Raw genomic sequence first — 23,963 nt, 5'->3', positions numbered from 1 at the left:
ATATGCCATGCCACTCTCTCCTGAACTGTAAGTTTTACATGGAAAAGTCTGCTGCCAAACGTATTGGAGCTCCCTTGTAGGTTATTTCTTTTCTCTTAATGCTTTTAAGATCTTTTCTTTATCCTTGACTTTTGATAGTTTGATTATTAAATGTCTTGAGGTAGTCTTATTTGAGCTAAGTCTGCTTGGTAATCTATAACCTTCTTGGACTGGGTATTGATATCTTTCTCTAGGTTTGGGAAGTTCTCTGTTACCTCTTTGAATAAACTTTATACTTCTCTCTCTCTCTCTCTCCCTCTCCCTCTCTCTCTCTCTCTCTCTCTCTGCCTCCTTTTGAAGGTGAATAACTCTTAGATTTGCCCTTTTGAGGCTATTTTCTAGATCTTGTAGGTATGCTTCATTCTTTTTTATTTGTTTGTCTCTTTTCACTGTGTATTTTCAAATAGCCTGTGTTTAAGCTTACTTATTCTTTCTTCTACTTGATCAATTCTGCTGCTAACATACCCTTACATTCTTTAGTATGTCAGTTGCATTTTACAACTCCAGAATTCTGCTAGATTCTTTTTAATTATTTCAATCTCTTTGTTAAATTGATCTGATGAGATTCCAAATTCTTTCTTTGTGTTATCTTGATTTCATCAAGTTTCCTCAAAAGAGCTATTTTGAATCATCTATCTGAAAGATCACGTATCTGTCTCAACAGGGTTGGTTCCTGGGACCTTATTTAATTGATTTGGTGAAATCATATTTCCCTGCATGGTCTTGATGCTAGTAAATGTTCGTTAGTATCTGGACATTGAAGAATTATTCATTTATTGTATTCTTCACAGTCTGGGCTTGTTTGTACTCATCCTTCTTGGGAAGGCTTTCCAGGTATCCAAAGGGACTTCAGTGTTGTAATCTAAGTTTTCAGTCACTACAGCCATATCTGAATTAGGGGGCAGTGCAAGTAACGCTGTGGCTCTTGTAGGCTTGTAGAGAGGTATCACCTTGGTGGTCTTGGTTAAGATCTGGAGGAATTCTCTGAATTACTGGGAAGAACCTCTTATTCTCTTCCCTTTCTTTCAAACAAACAAAATTGCTCTGTGCTGAACTACCTGGAGGTAACACAAGCACCCTTGTGGCCACCAGCACTGGGACTGTGCTGGGTCAGACTTGAAGCCAGCATGGCACCAGGTCTTGCCCAAGGCCCGCAATAACTACTACCTTGGCTACTGCCTAGGTTCAGTCAAGGCCCTAGGGCTCTGCAGTCAGCAGGTGATGAGGCCAACTAGGCTTGAGTCCTTCCCTTCAGGGTGGCAAGTTCTCCTAGGCCCTGGGCACGCCCAGAGATTCTGTCCAGGAGCCAGGGCCTAGAGTCGGAAACCTTAGAAATCTACCTGGTGCTTTAATCTACCGCAGCCAAGCTTGCACCCAAGCCACAAGACTATGTTCTTCCCACTCTTCCCTCCCCTTTCCACAAGAGGAGTCTCTCTCCATGGCTACCACCACTTCACGCCTGTGGTGAGTACTGCCTAGCTACTATTAATATTCACTAAGTGCCAAGGGCTCTTCAGTCAGCTTGTGGTCAATGCTGCGACACCTGTGACTCTCTCTTCAGGGCAGTGGGCTCTCCTCTGACCCAGGACAGGTCTAATAATGCTGTCCAGGAGCCAAGGTCTGGAACTGGGGACCTTAAGACTCTGTTTGGTGCTCTACCCTACTTCGGCCAAGCTAGTACCTCAGCTGCAATACAAAAACTCCTTTACTCTTTCCTTTTCTCGATCAGAAGGAGTCTCTCCTCATAGCTGCCATAGCTGGGAATGTGCTGGGTCACACCTGAAGCCAACACATCCCTGAGTCTCATCCAAGGCCTATGGCTTGTACAGTCTGGGTATCACTCTTGATTATTCATGGCCCAAGGGCTCTTTAGTCAGCAGGTGATGAATCCTTCCAGGATTGGGTTCTCTCCTTCAAGGCAGAAGCCCCCTTCTGGCCCAGATGTGTCAAGAAATGTTGTCCAGGAGCTAGAGTCTGGAATGGGGGCCTCAAGACTCTGCCTGATGCCATATCCTACTGTGGCTGAGTTGGTATCAAAATTACAAGACAATGTCATCTTTACTCTTCCATCTCCTCTCCTCAAGCAAAGGGGAGTTTCTCCTGAAACTGTAAGCTGTGCTGCCTACGGTTTGCTGAGGGGTGACACAAGCAGCCCCTTGGCTGCTCTGGCTGGTGTCTCACTAGGTTACTTGCCCCCAAAGTCCACTGGCTCCAAGTCTAGCAAAGCACCAGGACTTGCCCAGGAATTAGAGTCCTTGTGGCCTAGATTGCCTTTTAAGTTTGTTTAGATCCCCAGAGCACTTTAGGCCTGCAGTGGTGGGACTTGCCAGAATTCAGGTTCTGACCACCAGTATGGGCAGTTCTCCTATGGCTAAGCTAGGGTTGGTCTAAATGCTTCCTCTATAGGCATCAGCTGAGTTCTGCATGGCACTGCTTTCTGCTGTGACAAGGCAGCACTGAGTTTTAATGCAAAGTCTCACAATCACTGCACTTTCCCTCCAACAAGCACACAGATTCTCTCCTCACATCACATAGCCACTGCCAGGGGATGCCGAAGGGGTGGTATCAACAATTCTAGACTGTCTTTCCTTTCCTCTTCAGTGCCTCTTTCAGTGATATGAAGTTAAAACCAGAAACTGTGATCACTCACTATGATAGCTAATACTAAGTGTCCATTCGATTGGATCGAAGGATGCAAAATATTGTCCCTGGGTATGTGTGTGAGGGTGTTGCCAAAGGAGATTAACATCTGAGTCCATGAGCTGGGAGAGGCAGACCCACCCTCAATCTGGGTGGGCACCATCTAATCAGCTGCCAACATGGCTAGAATAAAAGCAGGAAGAAGAACTTGGAAGGACTTGACTCAATGAATCTTCTGGCCTTCATCTTTCTTTCTGTGCTGGATGCTTCCAGCCCTCAAACATCTGACTCCAAATTCTTCAGTTTTCAGTCTCTTAGACTTACACCAGTGATTTGCCAGGGGCTCTTGGGCCTTCGGACACATCCTGAAGGCTGCACTATCAGCTTCCCTACTTTTGAGCTTTGGGGACATGGGCGGGCTTCCTTGCTTCTCAGTTTGCAGATGGCCTACCGTAGGATGTCGCCTTGTGATCATGTGAGCCAATACTCCTTAATAAACTCCCCTTCATATATACATCTATCCTGTTAGCTGTGTCCCTCTAGAGAACCCTGACTAATACACTCACCAAATTTTTCGTTCTTATGAAGGTGCTTCTTTGTGTAGATAGTTGTTCAGTGTGTTGTTCTACAGGGGGGACAATAAATGAAGACTTCTATTTGGCCATCTTTGCTCTGCCTCTGAATGAGCAATGTGATGTTTTGGGATACATATACACACACACACATATATACACATGCACATACACACATACACAAACACATATGGATATCAAGAAAATTAACATATTTATCACTTCACATGTTTTATTTTTTGTAGTGACAAAATTTAAAATATATTGTTTTAGCAATTTTTAAATATTCATCACATTATTATTAACTATAGTCACCTTGCTATGCAACAGATTTTGAAAGTTTTTCCCTTTGTCTAACTGGAACTTTGTACCATATAGTCAAAGTGTCTCCATTCTCCAGTCCCCCTACCCTCTACCTTCCAGCCTCTGTAGCCGCCACTTGATTTTCTACCTCTATAAGTTTGATTTTTTTTAGATTCCACATAAAAGTGAGATCATGAAGTACTTATCTTTCTGTGCCTGGTTTATTTCAATTGGTATCATGTTCTCCAGCTTCAACTATATTGCCAAAAGTAACATAATTTACTCCTTTTTTAAGCTAAATAGTATTTTATATATATATGTATATACATATACACACACACACACCATATATATCAGATATATATATACACACACCATATTTTTCCTATTCATCTTTTGATGGACACTTAGGTTGATTTAATATCTTGGCTATGGCGAATAATTCTGCAATGAACATAGGGGTGAAAATATCTCTTCAATATACTGATTTCAATTCTTTTGGAATTGAAATACCCAGAAGCAGGATTATTGGATCATATGATAATTCTCTTTTCAGTTTTTTTAGTAACCCCCATACTGTTCTCCATAATGGATGTGCTAATGTAAATTCTCACCAACAATGTGCAAGCATTCTGTTCCACATCCTTAGCAACACTTCTCTTTCATCTTTTGATAACTGCCATTCTAACAGATATGATGTGATATCTCATTGTGATTTTAATTTGCATTCTCTGATTAGTGATGTTGATTTTTTTTTCCATAAACCTCTTGGCCATTTGTATATCTTCTTTTGAGAAACAGCAATTGAAGTCTTTTGTCCATTTTTAATCAGGTTATTTGTTTTCTTGCTGTTGAGTTTTTCAAGTTCCTTATGTATTTTATTTTATTTCTTTTTTCTTTATTTTATTATACTTTATGTTCTAGGGTACATGTGCACAACATGCAGGTTTGTTACATATGTATACATGTGCCATGTTGGTGTGCTGCACCCATTAACTCGGCATTTACATTAGGTATATCTCCTAATGCTATCCCTCCCCGCCTCCATCCACCCCACAACAGGCCCCGGTGTGTGATGTTACCCTTCCTGTGTCCAAGTGTTCTCATTGTTCAGTTCCCACCTATGAGTGAGAACATGCGGTGTTTGGTTTTCTGTTCTTGCAATAGTTTGCTGAGAATGATGGTTTCCAGCTGCATCCATGTTGCTACAAAGGACACGAACTCATCCTTTTTTATGGCTGTATAGTATTCCATGGTGTAAATGTGCCACATTTTCTTAATCCAGTCTGTCATTGATGGGCATTTGGATTGGTTCCAAGTCTTTGCTATTGTGTATAGTGCCGCAATAAACATACATGTGCATGTGTCTTTATGGCAGCATGATTTATAATCCTTTGGGTATATACCCAGTAATGGGATGGCTAGATCAAATGGTATTTCTATTTCTAGATCCTTGAGGAACTGCCACACTGTCTTCCACAATGGTTGAACTAGTTTACAGTTCCACCAACAGTGTAAAAGTGTTCCTATTTCTCCACATCCTCTCCAGCACCTGTTGTTTCCTGACTTTTGAATGATCGCCATTCTAACTGGTGTGAGATGGTATCTCATTGTGGTTTTGCTTTGCATTTCTGTGATGGCTAGTGATGATGAGCATTTTTTCATGTGTCTGTTGGCTGCATAAATGTCTTCTTTTGAGAAGTGTCTGTTCATATCCTTTGCCCACTTTTTGGTGGGGTTGTTTGTTTTTTTCTTGTAAATTTGTTTGAGTTCTTTGTAGGTTCTGGATAATAGCCCTTTGTCAGATGAGTAGATTGCAAAAATGTTCTCCCATTCTGTAGGTTGCCTGTTCACTCTGATGGTAGTTTCTTTTGCTGTGAAGAAGCTCTTTAGTTTAATTGGATCCCATTTGTCAATTTTGGCTTTTGTTGCCATTGCTTTTGGTGTTTTAGACATGAAGTCTTTGCCCATGCCTATGTCCTGAGTGGTATTGCCTAGGTTTCCTTCTAGGGGTTTTATGGTTTTAGGTCTAACATTTAAGTCTCTAATCCATCTTGAATTAATTTTTGTATAAGGTGTAAGGAAAGCATCCAGTTTCAGCTTTCTACTTGTGGCTAGCCAGTTTTCCAGGCACCATTTATTCAATAGGGAATCTTTTCCCCATTTCTTGTTTTTGTCAGGTTTGTCAAAGATCAGATGGTTGTAGATGTGTGGTATTATTTCTGAGGGCTCTGTTCTGTTCCATTGGTCTATATCTCTGTTTTGGTACCAGTACTATGCTGTTTTGGTTACTGTAGCCTTGTAGTATAGTTTGAAGTAAGGTAGTGTGATGCCTCCAGCTTTGTTCTTTTGGCTTAGGATTGTCTTGGCAATGTGGGCTCTTTTTTGGTTCCATATGAACTTTAAAGTAGTTTTTTCCAATTCCGTGAAGAAAGTCATTGATAGCTTGATGGGGATGGCACTGAATCTATAAATTACCTTGGGCAGTTTTCACAATGTTGTTTCTTCCTATCCATGAGCATGAAATGTTCTTCCATTTGTTTGTGTCCTCTTTTATTTCATTGAGCAGTGGTTTGTTATTCTCCTTGAAGAGGTCCTTCACATCCCTTGTAAGTTCGATTCCTCAGTATTTTGTTCTCTTTGAAGCAATTGTGAATGGGAGTTCATTCATGATTTGCCTCTCTGTTTGTCTGTTATTGGTGTATAGGAATGCTTGTGATTTTTGCACACTGATTTTGTATCCTGAGACTCTGCTGAAGTTGCTTATCAGTTTAAGGAGATTTCTGGCTGAGATGATGGGGTTTTCTAAATATACAATCATGTCATCTGCAAACGGGGACAATTTGATTTCCTCTTTTCCTAATCGAATATCCTTTATTTCTTTCTCTTGCCTGATTGCCCTGGCCAGAACTTCCAACACTATGTTGAATAGGAGTGGTGAGAGAGGGCATCCCTGTCTTGTGCCAGTTTTCAAGGGGAATGCTTCCAGTTTTTGCCCATTCAGTATGATATTGGCTGTGGGTTTGTCATAAATAGCTCTTACTATTTTGAGGTACGTTCCATCAATACCGAATTTATTTAGTTTTTAGTATGAAGGGCTGTTGAATTTTGTCAAAAGCCTTTTCTGCATCTATTGAGATAATCATGTGGTTTTTGTCTTTGGTTCTGTTTATATGCTGGATTACCTTTATTGATTTGCATATGTTGAACCAGCCTTGCATCCCAGGCATGAAGCCCATTTGATCATGGTGGATAAGCTTTTTGATGTGCTGCTGGATTCCGTTTGCCAGTATTTTAATGAGGATTTTTGCATCAATGTTCATCAGGGATATTGGTCTAAAATTCTCTTTTTTTGTTGTGTCTCTGCCAGGTTTTGTTATCAGGATGCTGTTGGTCTCATAAAATGAGTTAGGGAGGATTCCCTCTTTTTCTATTGATTGAAGTAGTTTCAGAAGGAATGGTACCAGTTCCTCGTTGTACCTCTGGTAGAATTCAGCTGTGAATCCGTCTGGTCCTGGACTTTTTTTTTAATTAGTAGGCTATTAATTATTGCCTCAATTTCAGAGTCTGTTATTGGTCTATTCAGGGATTCAACTTCTACCTGATTTAGTCATGGGAAAGTGTATGTGTCCAGGAATTTTTCCATTTCTTCTAGGTTTTCTAGTTTATTTGTGTAGAAGTGTTTATAGTGTTCTTTTGAGGTAATTTGCATTTCTGTGGGGTCGGTGGTGATATTCCCTTTCTCATTTTTTATTGCGTCTATTTGATTCTTCTCTTTTCTTCTTTATTAGTCTTGTTGATCTTTTGTTGATCTTTCAAAAACCAGCTCCTGGATTCATTGATTTTTTGGAGGGTCTTTTTGTGTCTCTATCTTCTTCAGTTCTGCTCTGATCCTAGTTATTTCTTGCCTTCTGCTAGCTTTTGAATGTGTTTGCTCTTGCTTCTCTAGTTCTTTTAATTGTGATGTTAGGGTGTCAATTTTAGATCTTTCCTGCTTTCTCTTGTGGGCACTTAGTGCTATAAATTTCCATCTACACACTGCTTTGAATGTGTCCCAAATATTATGGTATGTTGTGTCTTTGTTCTCATTGCTTTCAAAGGATATCTTTATGTGTGCATTCATTTTGTTATGTACCCAGTAGTCATTCAGGAGCAGGTTGTTCAGTTTCCATATAGTTGAGCCATTTTGAGTGAGTTTCTTAGTCCTGAGTTCTAGTTTGATTGCCCTGTGGTCTGAGAGACAGTTTGCAACTTTACTGAATTTGTTTACTAGTTCCAGGGTTTTTGGTGTAGTATTATAGTTTTCTATATATAAGGTTATGTTGTCTTCTGGGCACAATGGCTTATGCCTGTAATCCCAGCACTTTTGGAGTCCAAGGCCAAGGCAGGCGGATCCCAAGGTCAAGAGATCTAGACCATCCTAGCCAACATGGTGAAACCCTGTCTCTACTAAAAATACAAAAATTAGCTGGGTGTGGTGGTGCATGCCTATAGTCCCAGCTACTCGGGAAGCTGAGGCAGAAGAATTGCTTGAACCCAGGAGACAGAGGTTGCAGTGAGCCGAGATCATGCCACTGCACTCCAGCCTGGGTGACAGAGCAAGACTCTGTCTGAAAAAAAGAAGATATGTTATAAAAAAACACGATTTTCACTTCTTCGTTCTATATTTTGATGCCTTTTACTCCTGTCTCTCTCTCTCTTTCTTTTGTTTACCTACCTTTCTTTCTTTTTCTTTCTTTCTTTCTTTTTTTTTCCCCCCTAATTGCTGTGGCTAGAACTTCACCAGTATTATATGTTGAAAAGAAATGAGACTGGACATCTATGTCTTATTCCTGATATTAGAGAAAAAGCTTTCAACTTTTCACCACTGAGTATGATGTTAGCTGTGGGCTTGTCATATATGGCCTTTATTGTGTTGAGTTGAGGTACATTACTTCTATGCCTAGTTTGTTGAGAATTTTTATCATGAAAAGATGTTGAATTTTGTCCAGAATTTTTTCTACATCTATTGAGATGATCATACGATTTTTGTCCTTCATTCTGTTAATGTGGTATAGCACATTTATTGACTTGTGTATGATGAACCATTCTTGCATCCCAGAGATAAATCCCACTTGATCATGGTGAATGTTCCTTTTAATGTGCTATTGAATTCAGTTTGCTAGTATTTTGTGTAGGAGTTTTGCATCTATGTTCATCAGAGATATTGGCCTGTAACTTTCTTTTCTTGTAGAGTCCTTGTCTAAACCTTTTGTGTTTTTACTGCTTTTCCAATGCTTACTTGTAATCTGGATCACCTGAAAGACTGAATGGCTAGTGGGCTTGCAGATAAAACCACAAATGAGAGCTGGGTTCAGCCTGAGCTCAGATATGAAAAGAGGGCGGTAGAAAATCACCACCCTTCTTCTGATTCTATTTTAAAAACTGTGGGCTCAATCACATTCTCATGCCAGACTGCAAGGTTATTTTAACTCTAGAAAATTAAATGTTATGAATCAAATTGTATCAGTGATAACAAAATATCTGGCTTATGGTTCGATTCCTTTAAGACTGGCACCTAATTGTCTGCAAATTTTCAGAAATACTTGGATGCATCAAGTATTTTCCCTACACCTTCAGAAATATCCCTGATTCGCTCAGTCTCTATAAAGTTCTTCCTTGTTCCCCCTACATCATTATTCTCATCCTGCCTCTTTACCTCTGTTTCCCTGTCTATTTTCTCTCTTATTGGATTGTTAGAGAATAATGGAGGAGGAGGGAGAGAAACAAAAGAGATATAACAAGTAAGGTATAGGGATCGTGTCTCCACATATGACCTTGCAAAAAGCTATTTCTTATATGTGTGTAGTTTTGGGAGAACTTTGGACTTCTCAGTAGAAAAATAAGACCTAAACTCCATGCTTCTTAACTTTTTGGAGTAGATCACAAAATTCCCTTGAAAAATTAAAGAAAGCTTTGAACTTGCTACCCAGAAAGCTATGCAGCTGCTAGCTTGTCCAATTTGCATAGAACAATTCCTGAAGCCCTTCCCTGGAGGATGAAGCTCAGCCTTCTGTAGTGCTGTCTCGCCTGTGAGAAGGAACCCACAGAGGGTATTAACTAGCACTCTTGGAGGCAGGTGTGGTCTTCTGTCCTGGAACCCTGGCCCTGTAAGGCACATATAAGAACACTGAAGCTAAATAATGCATGTGAAAAAGACACAACTTCCGCTCTCCCCATTGCATCTGCCCCCTGTACAAGGAATCAGCTTCCACTAGTAAAGGGGGATGATTTTAGATCAGATGATACCAGAGCTGAAAACACACATGTACTTAACCTTAATTAACACATTTGATTACACCTTCCCCTCCTCAGCATTAACTCCAGTAGGTCTTTAGCCATGCCAGGGTGACTAAACTCCCAACAACAACAACAAAATCCATGTTTTCCAAATAGCAATAGCAATTGTGCCTTATGTTATGATCATACCCAAGAGTTTAGCAAGACTACGTTCTATAGTGCCTATAATTACACTAAGGGGAAAATTTATTTTCTTCAAGCCTATCAGTGTTCTCCTTTTTGTTTTTACAAGAAAATCTCCTTAAGAAATAACTGAGAAAATTTTCTGTTTTGGGTTCTAAAATAAGCCAGTCACATTTGTTTACTTTGGGGGCTATTTTGATTAGTTATCTCTTTAAAGTGCCTTGGTGAGAAATAAGACTTGCGCTTGGTTATCTCACTAAACCTTGGACAGAGAGAATGAAGCCTCAGATGTTCTGAGCCCTGATCCACAAGCTCTGGTGAGAAACTGTACTTTCCAGTTATAATCCAGATTGCCTTCAAGCTTAATTGGAAAGTTCTTAATGTTCTCTCCTCAGATGTGGTAGGGCTTGAGTCACTGTTAGGATTAATGTGGTCCCCTGACACCAACTTTGGAAAGCATCTTGCTATAGTCAGTGTGTGATCCTTGCGGTCACAACACAAAGTGGTAAGTTCCACAAATGATTAAGGAACTATCCTCCTCCTTTCTGATTTTTTTCTATTTCTATTTCTTCTTCCTAAGACATTTATCTGACAACATCAGAGGATTGAAGATTTGTAGGTTTTTTTCTGTGGCAGCTGGCATTTTTTAGAGGGGTGGGAAGAGATGGGCGCCATGAAGTTGACCTTTACTGAGGGCCTACTCTGTACCACTGTCTCCTTCAGTCCTTACAATGAGCCTGTGATAGAGGTAAGGTTCTTCCTGGTAGGAGATTAGAGATGGGGACCCAACTTGGAGGTGGAGCTAATCTTTAATGTGCTCTGAGCCTTGGTTTCCTCCTTCCTTCCTTACGTGGTTGCTGTTATAACTGAGTAGGACCATGTATGGAGCCACCTAACCAAGTGCTAGACATATGTCAAGAACTATGAAGGGTCTGAGATTTTACCCTGCCTGCAGGCTAACAGGTCAGCCTTCCATTGCTGGATGGTGGCAGAAGACATGAGGCTCTTGGGTTGGAATTGAAAGACTTTATTACACAGTGTGAGCCTCAGCTATGGATCAGTTCACCTTTCATTCAAAGTCCCACAGGGGTGATATGGATGGTTCTGATGGATTTGCATCCCAGAAGAGAACTCCTAGATTAGGGAACCCGAATCTCTTTTGCCTGGTGTTGGACAGTAAACAAGCCTTCCTTCTGTTCTTATTTTTTGTATTATTATATTACATATTTCTTACATTATAAAAGAAGCCTGAATCTTTTATAATGGGTTGCAAGCAAGTTTAGCCTCTCTTCCCCTGGGAGAGTGTGTCTCTGTCTTCCAGAGCTGTTTGCTCTACAAACATCCTTGAAAAACTGGTTTGTAACAAAGGCTGCCAGAATCTCTGCTAGCAAAATGTGCAGGAATGCAAGAAACTCGCAAGACAATTGTCTCCCCTAGCATTTCGTTATTCAATAGATGTTTATTGAGTATTTACTGTATACCTCATATCACACTAGGTGCTAGGGATTCTTCAGTGGACAGAACACTCAAGGTCCCTCCCCTTTTAGAGTGTTGGTCATGACACAATATTCTGAATGACTTCTTCAAATTCATGCCCTGCTATCAGAGTACTTATGGGAATAGTGGGACAGAATATTTAAAATTGAGACCTCATGAGAAATTTCAGTACATTGTCCCTATGCACACAGTAGGTGATCAATCCAGGTCTGAGCATTTGTTGTCTGACAGATTTGATCCCTAGTTAATTTTGAATGGAAAAGCCCTAGACTCTATAAAGACATTTAGGTAAACTCATCTTTTAGGTCATATTTTAGCATGGCAGAAAGAAACCCTGTGGTCCTGGAATCACAGAGACTGGGCAGGTACCTTGGTTCTACCTTTCCCTGCATGTGTGGCATTGTTTATAGTGTTCCCTCTCTCCAACCTCTGTATTCAGAGCACCCCTGCTTGTACAACAGGACCAGAAAGTGCCAGGTGGTACTGGTTGTGTGGATTCAACAATTCGTATTCTCACCTTCCCAACGAGCGGATTCTAAATCCAGGGTCAGAGGCCTCTTGAGCATGAGTGGTCATCAGACAGGTGTGCAGAGGGGCATTGAGGGCTAAAGGCTGAGGAGAGACAAGAGGAAAGAGGGACACTCTGGGTGCCCCCAGAGCTGGTGGCTCGAAGCCTCAGAAATTGCCTGAGGAGCCACAGATGCTCATTCTGCAAGCTCCGCAACATAAATATGACCCTTAAAATAGATTCCATAGGGACCCATTCAGATCAATCACTTTTACTCAAAGATGCAGAGTAGCATGTAGGGGTTAAGAGTGTGGACTCTCCTTCAAATGACACAAGTTTCACTTTCAGCTCTCACAATAAGCAACTGTGTGACTTCGGACAAACGTATCTGACCTTTCACAGTGGTTTCTCAGCTGTGAAGTGGGGATGATAATACAATCCCTTAAGGGTCTGGTGCGAGGAAGAATGAAAGTCATCCATTGCAGGCATGTAGCACAGTGTCTGTTTATGGCAGTTTCCCAGGAGTTATACTGCTTCTTGTTCATTTCTGTTGGGTTTCCTAAGAGACATTACCCATTGAAGTGAAAAAACCAAGTTAGTCGTCACCTAGCAAAACAAAACAAAACAAAAAAAACCACAAAAATAATAATCACCCACAGTTGGCTCATTTTCGTTGAGGCTGTTTCTGGAAAGATTCCATTGCCTTCCAGCATCACTCTGTGCAGGCTGTACCAGGCTCAGGCGGAAAAGCTGTGAACACAGGTCTTCTAGCAAACAGACATCTTGACGGACCACAGGTGGACCCTGCTCAGAGCTGCAGTGGTAGAGCCCAGTGTGTTTTAAATGAACTTTAATCAGACTTGCCTTTTCTGTTTCTCTTCCCCCAGGATTTCTTTGAACTGAACTTACCCCATCAATTTCCTTACTCCAATAGCTTAACGAGGATTTGGAATTTCATTACACAGTGGAGGAACTCAAGTGCCTGGAAGGTCATTTAAATCAGCAGAGAAACGGCTAGAAAAGTGCCCATTAATGAGCTTAGTGGGAGAAAAATAACAACAAAATTACCTTCCACTTCCTCTCATGCTCTGATGATGTTTTTTTCTCTCCTAACAAGGGACTGCTAAATATTCATGGGGTGATTTCAGGATGCCACGTTTTGTCATTCAGACTTCCTCTGGTGACTAGATGAGAGTCTACGAGAATGTGGATGTGTCACTATTACCTCTTGTAAATGGAAAAGGTGATGTGCAGCTCCCACTGCCTGGGGACTGGGAAACCTTGGAATGGGTCATTAAAGGGGGTCTCTGGCTGGCAGGCCAGTTCTCAGCTGCCTCTTCAGAGAGTATGTGTTTGCCGTCCCAGATGAGGGGGATACTGTTTGTTCTCTTTCCCTCCAAGTGGCAGGTGGGAAGGATGCTGGATGTATAGTGGCAAAAGAAAGGACTTTCTGTCCTCATCTCCATGATCTGTTTTCGGACTGGCTGAATGATTTTCCAAATTGTAGGGTAAACACATCTGACATAGTAATTTAGGCATGCCCATAGAAAGACCCTGTATGGCAGATGCACCTGAATGTGTTTTGAGCTAGTGAATCCAGCAGTAGCCAACCTGCAGATTTGTTCCTTGTCTCTGAAAGACAGCTGAACCCCTGTCCTATGCCATCCTGTTGGACATGGGCCATACAGGGGATTCAGGCCCTGAGTTTTGGGTTACATGAAGGTTTCCAGGTGGAAGTTGTTAAGAGGAGGGTGTTAAGTGAAAATGCAATATAAACTACATGCTGTTTGCAAGAGGTTGCAGTTTTCTTGTCCAGCTCGCCTCTGAAGGCAAGATAGTTCTCCTGCCCAGCCTACCACCACTGGACTCTCTCCCCTGTATGTAAGTCCTTGATAAAACCCCATGTCTCGTTTGCTGGCTGTTGGTCTCTTCTTCAGTCTCTTGAACCTGGTGCCTTCCCAACTGAAGTTAATAAGGGTTCAGCACAACACAAATAGATCCAGGCAGTGCTGGGGGGAGTAGCAGAAGATGCAGAATCTGAAGGTAGCATTGAGAACGAGGAGTCTTGAGCTTGTGAAAGCCAGGACACCAGAGCCCCTTGCACTTGCTCAGCTTTGGCCACCCTGATGCAGGTGAGAGGAGGCAAGTGTGTCAGCCATGAACAAGGTCAAGTGCCCACAGCTGAGTGGTCATCCTGATAGTTGCTTCCAGTTGTGCCTCAGAAAAGCTAGACGCAGTCATTGCTGGGGGGCTCTGTGTCTGTACGGGCAGAGTACCTGAGGCCATCCCTGGCAGCATTCCGAGGAGGAAGAGAAACACAGATGCAGGTCACTCTGCTGTAACAATACACCATTAGTGATAGATATTTGCTGGGCACCCACTGGGTGCCAGTGCTGTTGCCAGGTAGGTAATGTACTAGGAAGACACTGCCTTTTTTCAGCTTGACCTGGGATGGGAGAGCCAGACATCAGGCAAATAGTCACACAAATCACTGCAAAAGAAGAAAAAAGCCGGGCACGGTGGCTCACACCTGTAATTCCAGTACTTTGGCAGGCCAAGGCAGGTGGATCACGAGGTCAGGAGATTGAGACCATCCTGGCGAACAGTGTGAAACCCTGTCTCTACTAAAAATACAAAAACAATTAGCCGGGCGTGGTGGCGGGCGCCTGTAGTCCCAGCTACCCGGGGGAGGGGGGCTGAGGCAGGAGAATGTCGTGAACCTGGGGGACGGAGCTTGCAGTGAGTGGAGATCAGGCCACTGCACTCCAGCCTGGGCGACAGAGCTAGACTCTGTCTCAAAAAGAAAAAAAAAAAGGAAAACATGGCACCAAACAGGGAGCCGTGGTTGACTTTGTAGGATCAGAGAAGATGGCTCTGGGAGGACTGGTGGTCTTTAACCTGAGACCCAAAATGTAAACAGGAGTTAACTAACAAATGGAGGTGAAAGGTGTGGAGAGTAATGCCTGAGCCTCCTTAATTGGAAGGTAGTTATGATCACAAAGGCATTTACAGTCAGTTTTCTTTTTATAAAGCTGGACAGTGCAGAATTATCACCTAATTTAAACTGAATCTGTTTACTGTAGTGATTATACAATCTCTTGCAATATTCATGTTTACAGACTGTCTGTCTAACTGTAACCTTTTTGAGGGGCAAGATGAGGTCTATTCTATTAGTGGTCCTAGTCCCAGCCTCAAGTCCACTCCATATGTACAGAATAGGTGAATACATATGCCAGGCAGTAGTGCTGGGCCCAATCAGGCATTCTCAATTCATTGGCAGGACATCCTTAGCTGGGGAGAGGATTTTCATCACTCAGCAGTGCAGCTGGAGAAACGGGCTCAGAGAGGGAGACGAGCTTTCCCCGTGGTGCTGGGACTCCAGCCTGGGTCTGACACCAAGGCTCCTGCTCTTAATCGCCCCACTTCCTGTTTATATCATATTATTTGAGGTCATGGGGACCATCATTCTCTCTCCTTGACGAATCTTTGGATATTATTTTAACCTACAGTTTCAGTAACCTTTTCACCTAACATTGTTTGATGGGTTATGGTATAAATGCCTTTTGAATGAAGTTAGAGGAGAGGTTCTGGACAAGACTGGAGTAACCTCCCATTGCTTTAATCATACAGTATTATAGTTTGTCTATGGCCATACCACCCTGAATGCATCTGAGCTCATGATAAGTACTATATTTTACTTATTTACTTAAATTAATAAAGTTACTTTTTTATAGAAGTTTTAGGTTCCCAGCAACATTGAATGGAAAGTAAAAAGAGAGTTGCCATATACTCCCCACCTCCACACACATACAACCTCCCCCACCATCAACATCCCACACCACAGCAGCACATTTGTTAAAATTGACACATTGACAGTGACAATAATTATCATGAAAAGTCCATAGTTTACATGAGTGTTCACTCTTTGTGTTCACATTCTGTAGGTTTGGACAAATGTATAACGATATGTATCCACCACTGTAGTATCCTACAGAGTACTTTTTCTGCCCTAAGTATCCTTTATGCTTTGCTTACTCATCCCAACCTCTAGCAACCACTGACTCTTTATTGTCTCAGTTGTTTTGCCTTTTCCAGAATGCCATATCATTGGAATAATACAGTATGTACCCTTTTCAGATTTGCTTTTCTTTTTACTGAGTAATATGTAGTTTTCTCATTGCCTTCCCATGCCTTGATAGCTCTTTTCTGTATGTCACTGAATAATATTTCACTGTCTGGATGTACCACAGTTTATCCATCCACTGACTGAAGGGCATCTTGGTTGCTTCCATATGTTTTGGCAATTACAAATAAAGCTGCACTGCCATAAACATCTGTGTGCAGGTTTTTGTGTGGATATTGTTTTCAACTCCTTTGGGTCAATACCAAGGATCATGATTGCTGCATTGCATGGTAAGAGTATGCTGAGTTTTGTAAGAAGTCACAAAAGAGTCTTCCAAGGTGGCTGTACCATTTTCCATTCCCACCAGCAATTAATGAGGGTTCCTGTTGTTCCACATCCTCACCAGCGTTTGGTGCTGTCAGTATTCTGGATTTTGACTCTTCTAGTAGGTGTGTAGTGGTATCTCACTGTTTTAGTTTGCTGTTTCCCTGATGACATATGCTGTGGAACACCTTTTCAAATGTTTTTATGCCATCTGTATATCTTCTTTGAGGTGTCTATTAAGGTTTCTGGCCCATTTTTTAAATGGGTTGCTCATACTCTCATTGAATTTGAAGAGTTCTTTGTGTATTTTGGATAACAGTATTTTATCTGATAAGTCTTTTGCAAATATTTTCTCCTAGACTGCGGCTTATCTTTCGATCCTCTTGTCAGTATCTTTTACAGAGCAGATTTTTGTTGTTGTTTTTGATGAAGTCTAGTATGTCAATTCTTTCTTTACTGGATTGTGCCTTCAGTATTGCATCTGAGAAGTCATCACCAAACCCAAGGTCATCTAATTTTTTTTCCTATGCTATCTTTTAGGAGTTTCATAGTTTCGCATTTTAATTTAGCCCATGATCCATTTGCAGTTAATTTTTGTGAAGGGTGTAAGGTCTAGTTCTAGAATAATTTTTCTTTTCCTATGAATATCTAGTTGTTAAAGCACTATTTGTTGAGTAGACGATCTTTTCTCTATTGTTTATTGCCTTTCCTCCTTCATGAAAGGTCAGTTGACTGTATTTATGTGGGTCTATTTCTGGGCTCTCATTTCTGTTCCATTGATCTATTGTCACTATTTTTTCACCAATGCCACCGTCTTACTTGCTGAAGCTTTATAGTATGTCCTCAAGTCAAGTAGTATTAATCCTCCAAAATTCTTTTCCTTCAATATTGTGTTGGCTATTCTAGGTCTTTTGCTTCTCCACATAAACTTTAGAATTAGTTTGTCAATATCCACAAAATAACTTCCTGAAGTTTTGATCAGAGCTGCATTGAATCAAATTGGAAAGAACTCACATCTTGACATGATTGAGTCTTCCCATCGATGAACAAGAATATCTCAATTTATGTGGTTCTTTGATTTATTTCATTAGAGTCTTACAGTTTTCTTCATACAGATCTTCTACATATTTTGTTAGATTTATGCCTATTTCATTTTTCAGATGCTAATGTAAATGGTATCATTTTTACTTGTGCATTGTTAGTATACAAGAAAATGTTCAATTTTTTTTTGTATTAACTCTGTATCCGGCAATCCTCCTATAATCACTTATTATAATAGTTCCAAGGGTGTTTTCTTTTTTTTTGTTCTTTCAGATTTTCTACGTAGATAATCATGTGATCTGTGAGAAAAAGGCAGTTTTATTTCTTCCTTCCCAATCTGTACACTTTTTATTTCCTTTTCTTGTCTATTGCATTAGTTAGGACTTTTGAATATGATCCTGAAAAGCAGTGGTGAGGAGGGACATCCCTGCCTTGTTCCTGACCTCGGTGAGAAGCTTTGAGTTTCTCATCATTGAGTGTGATGGCAGCTGTAGATTTTTTGGTAGATATTCTGTATCAAGTTGATGAAGTCCCCCTACCTCTATTCCTACTTAAGAGTTTTTTTTAAAAAAAATCATGAGTAGGTGTTGGATTTTGTAAAAATGTGGTTTTTGTATCTATTACTATTATACATTTTTTTCTTTTTTAACCTATTGATGTGCCAGATTATATTAATTGATTTTTGAATGTTGAACAAGAATTGCATACCTGGGATAAATTCCACTTGATTGTGGTGTATAATTTTCTTTTTGTACATTGTTGGATTAATTTGGTAATATTTGTTGAGAATTTTTGTATCCATGTTCATGAGATACTGATCTGTAGTTTTACTGTCCTTGGCTGATTTGGGTATTAGGATAATGTTGCCCCACAGAATGTGTTAGAAAGTACTCCCTTCGGTTTGTATTTCCTGAAAGAGATTGTTGAGAATTGGTATAATTTCTTCCTTAAAATGTTTAATGGAGTTTTCCAGTGAATCAATCTGGGCTTGGTGTTCTCTGTTTTGAAAGGTTATTAATTATTAATTCACTGTATTTAGTAGCTATGGGCCTATTCAGATTTTCTATTTCTTCTTGTGTGAGTTTTGGTGGCTTATGTCTCTCAAGCTTGTGTCTTTGAAGGGATTGGTCCATTTCATCTAAGTTATCAAATTTGTGAGCATAGAGTTGTTCACAGCAATCCTTTGTCTTTTTTTTTTTTTTTAAATCCCGAGGTGGAGTCTTGCTCTGTCACCCAGGCTGGAGTGCAGTGGCATGATCTCAGCTCACTGCAACCTCTACGTCCTGGGTTCAAATGATTCTCCTGTCTCAGCCTCCCGAGTAGCTGGGATTACAGGCACACGCCACCACAGCCAGCTAATTTTTGTATTTTTAGTAGAGATGGGGCTTCACCATGTTGCCCAGACTGGTCTTGAACTCCTGACCTTGTGATCCACCTGCCTTGGCCTCCCAAAGTGTTGGGATTACAGGCGTAAGCCACCATGCCCAGCCTCCTTTGGCCATTTAATGTCCATGGGATCTATAGTGTTATCTCTTCTTTCATTTCTGGTATTATAATTTGGTAGATTTTTTCTTAGCCTGGCTAGAGTTTATTAATTTTATTTATTTATTCAAAGAACCTGCTTTTGGTTTCATTGGTCTTCTCTATGGATTTCCTGTTTTCACACGTTTATTTCTGCTCTAATTTTTATTTCTCTTCTGCTTATTTTGGATTTAATTTGCCCTTTTTGTTTATCAGTTTCCTCAGGTGAAAGTTTGGATTAATGATTTTAGATATTTGTTCTAATATATATATATAAAATATATAAAGTGCTATAAATTTTCACCTAAGTACTATTTTGCAGCATCACACAAATTTTGATGTTTGTTTTCATTTTCATTTACTTGAAAATATTTTAAAATTTTCATCAATTTTTTTCTTTGACCCATGTGTTATTTCAAAGTGATTTTTAAGTTTCCAAGTATTTGAGGATTTTCTATTCTTTTGTGAAAGAAAAAATAAAAAGCCAGACTTTGTATGCTTTCTCTTCTTTTTAATTTGTTAAAGTGTGTTTTATGGCCAAATGTGGTCTGCCTTGGTGAATGTTCTAGGTGAGGTTGAGAGGAATGTGTAATTTACTGTTGTAGGTTGTGTAGTCTATAGATGTCAAGTATATTATGTGACTGATGGTGTTGTTTAGTTCAACTATGTCTTTAATGATTTTCTACCTGCTCTATTTGTCCATTTATCATACGGAAGTGTTGAAGTCTCCAACTATAATAATGAAGTAATCTGTTCCTTCTTGCAGTTCTATCAGTTTTTGCCTCATATATTTTGGTTTTGTTTTTAAGCACATACACATTAAAAATTGTTATGTCTTCTTGGAGTACTGACTTTATCATTGTGTAATGTTCCCCTCTGTCTCTGATAACTTTCCTTACTTCGAAGTTTGCTCTGCCTGAAATGAAATTAGCTACTCTCTCTTTCTTTTGGTTAGTGTTAGCATGGTATATCTTTTTCCATCCCTTTACGTTTAATCTATATGTGTCTTTATGTTTAAAGTGGGTTTCTTGTAGACAACATATAGTTGTCTTGTTTTTTGATCCACTCTGACAATCTCTTTTAGTGGGTGCCTTTAGACCAATGATGTTTGTGGTGATTACTGACATAAATAAATATGTACCATTTTTGTTACTGTTTCCTATTTGTTGTCCTTTTTCTTTGTTCCTATTTTTCTCTTGCACTCTTTTTCTGCCCCTTGTAGGTTTCTTGTTTGTTTGTTTATTTTGCTATGTTGCCCAGGCTGTTCTCAAACTCCTGAGCCTGAAGCAATCCTCCTGCCCCAGCCTCTTGAGTAGCTGGGATTATAGGTCTATGCCACTGTGTACAGCTCTGCCCTTTATAGTTTTAACTGAGAATATTATTTCATTTCTCTCTCCTTTTTTAGCATATTAGTTACACTTCTTCACTTTTTTTTTAGTGGTTGACCCTTGAGTTTGCAACACACATTTACAACTAATCCAGGTCCACTTTCAAATAACACTATACTATTTCATGGGTAGAACACATACCTCAAAATAACACAATAATTCTAATCCCTCGCTCCTATTTCTTGTATCTTGCTATCATTCATTTCACTTACATATAGCTTACATAAGTATATGTGTGTATATATGTATATATCTTCAAATACATTGTTGCTATTATTTTTTGAACTTGTTAGATCAAATAAGAAAAATAAAAGTTTTTATTCTATCTTTACTTATTAATTATCTGATGCTCTTCCTTTCTTTACACAAATCTGAGTTTTTGATACATAATTTTCCTTTTCTGAAGAACTTCCTTTAACACTTCTTCCAAGATGGTCTACTGGCAACAGATTCCCTCAATTTTTGTCTGATAAATGTTATTTTTTTTTCCTCCTTCATTTTTAAAGGATAATTTTCCAAGATCTAGAAATCTAGGTTGGTGGATTTTTTTTCTCTCAATGCTTTAAATATTTTACTTCACACTCTTCTTGCTTGTATGGTTTCTGAAGAGAAGCTGGATGTAATGCATATCTTTGCTATCTATAGGTTTTCCCTTTGGCTTCTTCCAAGATTTTTGTCTTTATTTTTGCTTTTCTCAAGTTTAAATATGACATGCCTAGGTGTCTGTATTTTATATCCGGTATTTATTTTTCTTTAATCTCCCTGGATCTGTGACTTGGTGTCTGATATTAACTAGGAGACATTCTCAGTCATCATTGCTTCAAATACTGTTTATATTCCTTTTGCTCTCCTTCTGGTATTCTCATTAAGTGTATTTACAACTTTTGTAGTTGTCTCACCACTCTGGACTCTTCTATTTTTATACATCTTTTTTTCTATTTGTGTTTTGGTTTCAAAGTTTCTAATGTCATATCCTGAAGTTCAGAGATTCCTTCCTCATCTGTGCCCAGTCTACTAATGAACCTATGAAAGGGAAACTTCATTTCTGTTGGTGTTTTGATATCTAACATTTAAAAAATTCTGGTTTTAGAATTTCAATTTCTTTTCTTTACATTACTCATCTTTCTTACATGTTGTCTCCTTTTTATTTTAAAGCTGTTATTAATCATAGTTTTAAAAAAAATTCCTTGTCTGATAATTCTCACATCATAGCCATCTATGACTGGTTTCATGCTTGTTCAGTCTTTTCAAACTGTGCTGTTTGCCTTTTAGTGTGCTTTGTAATTTTTTTGTTGAAAGGTAGACATGATGCACTGGGTAAAAGGAACCGTGGTAGATGAGCCTTTAGTTAATATGGTGGTGAGGTATGGGAGAAGGGGAAGTGTTCTGTAGTCCTGTGATTAGGTCTCAGTTGTTTTTTAGTCTGTGTGCCTGGACTGTAAACTTTACTAGTGCTTCTAAGTCCTACTTTCCCCTTAGGTGGGGCAGGATGGTTACAGGGGACTGGAGGTGGGTATTTCCCTTCCTCCAGGTAGACTGGGCTCTGATAAAAGCCCTCAGGTTAGGCTCTGGTAAGTTAATCTCATGAGGGTAGGCCCTATTAAGAACAGAATGGTTTGGCATATTTCAAAATGGATTATTTTCCCTTCCCCTTGCCAAAAGCACAAGGTGATTTTTCTCCAGTATTCACTGTGAGGACCTGATAGAGACCCTGGAAATAATAAAACATAAACATGTACACCTCTACCCTCTACCCCACTCCATGACTAAGTCTTCCTGGATTTTTTTAACTGTCAGATTTTTCCACACTGAGCCTCCGGCAATTTGTCAATTTAGAGCTTACGTTTTCTTACCCCAGCACTGGTTCCTGCAGAAGTTTCTGGTTGTGGGTTTTTGCTCTGGTAAGTGGTGATGCTCTGTATTCACCTGACCATTTTTGGAGCAGCATTTAGCCCTGTGATCTCACTTCTCTGACAAATCTAGGAGGAGTTGTTGTCTTTCTGGTTTGTTCAGCTTCTTCCTTGTTTTTCTGTTTTATTTTTTAATTCCATTATTTTCTTTGTTGCAAGGTAAAGGAAGCACCTGATGAGGCCGAAATGGTGTTCACGGCACATAGCAGAGCAACGGTGGCCTTCCAGGCGAGCGGAGACTCCTGGCGGGAGCAGAAGGAGAAGCGAGCAGCCATGATGGTGGGAATTCTGATTGGCGTGTTTGTGCTGTGCTGGATTCCCTTCTTCCTGACGGAGCTCATCAGTCCACTCTGTGCCTGCAGCCCGCCCCCTATCTGGAAAAGCATATTTCTGTGGCTTGGCTACTCCAATTCTTTCTTCAACCCCCTGATTTACACAGCGTTTAACAGGAACTACAACAATGCCTTCAAGAGCCTCTTTACTAAGGAGAGATGAGCACAGGGGTTAGAGAGACGTGGGTAGATTGTAAGGAGGAAGGAAACTTGGACTTTTTCTTCAGTGATCTGAGATCCTTCCCTCCACAGCTGAGTGCTAATGCTGTCTTGAGAGTTATACCATTGGACTTGGACTGTAGAAGCAGCAGAGCCAAGGCTCTCAAGAAAGACAGCATAGGTCTGGCAGATGTTGTAACTATGCCTTCTTCCCATGTGCATGGCAGACTGCCAATTGGTCATGGCTTGGCTTCCACTGAGCAGGAACCTGGTCTCAGAATCCTTTCCAGGACAGCACTCTAGGCAGCTACTGTTGATTATTTAAAATTAACGCAAGAGTTGAAGCTGATTTGCTTTTCTTTTGTCAATAGTATATTCCTCAGAGGGCTGTTCTCAGCACATGGCCCCAGTGGTGTGTTTGGTGACCCACTCAGAAGACTTTCTCCTTTGTGGAAGAGCCCTCTCTACCTCTTTTATTCACCTTACTTAGCTTATCTTCCCCAGGCTCTTACGCTTCCCCAACAGGATAGTGTATGCCAGTTTGTGAGAAGATGAGGATCCCTGAAGTTTTGCTTTAAAAAAAAGATATTCAGTGCAAACCATACCTATTGAATCAGGCTCTCAAAGAAGAGGTCTGGTAATCCATCTCTTCAGTTGTCTAGATGACTTTCTTTTCATCAGTGAGAGATACTTCTGGATATTCAGGTTGCTCTTTAGGCCAACTAAATTGGTATTTCTGGGAGGTGAAACCCAGGCAACAGTGTTTTTTAAAGCTTGCCAGGTAATTCATTTCTAGACTCAGAATCATTCTTATGGTGGACACATACCTGCGTATGACATTGAGATGGGAAAAATGATGCCTATTGTAGGATCCAAAACCAACAACCCCTCACCCCCACCCAAAACTGCCATAGTGACTCATGGCCTTCCAGAAAATGTTAAATGTGGCCCAGATGTATAGGAATCCAAGGCATGGACTACATCATCTTGGTCACAGTTTACCTCATTTTGGAGGCAGAATAGCTGCCTATTGATTAGGCTTTTTAATTTGTACAAAGGATCTGCTCCACCAGTGGTTCATTTGATATCTGAGTTATACAGATATTCTTCACCCTTACACTAAATTGTACCAGTATTTTAAGGT

General features: G+C 40.2%; 1 protein-coding gene across 1 annotated transcript in view; it reads left to right on the top strand.

Annotated features, from left to right (window-relative positions):
- LOC103216942 (5-hydroxytryptamine receptor 5B) overlaps window positions 1-22,981 on the top strand; it is a 36,525-nt gene extending 13,544 nt beyond the window's left edge. The window contains exon 2 of the mRNA XM_007964749.3: window positions 22,488-22,981. Coding sequence (XP_007962940.3) covers window positions 22,488-22,823 — 336 coding nt within the window. The 3' untranslated portion in view covers window positions 22,824-22,981. The remainder of the gene's footprint in view (window positions 1-22,487) is intronic.
- The last annotated feature ends 982 nt before the right edge of the window (window positions 22,982-23,963 follow it).

Source organism: Chlorocebus sabaeus, chromosome 10 (genome assembly GCF_047675955.1).
Source record: "Chlorocebus sabaeus isolate Y175 chromosome 10, mChlSab1.0.hap1, whole genome shotgun sequence".
NCBI classification, from domain to species: domain Eukaryota; kingdom Metazoa; phylum Chordata; class Mammalia; order Primates; family Cercopithecidae; genus Chlorocebus; species Chlorocebus sabaeus.
This window is presented reverse-complemented; position numbering and strand designations above follow the sequence as displayed.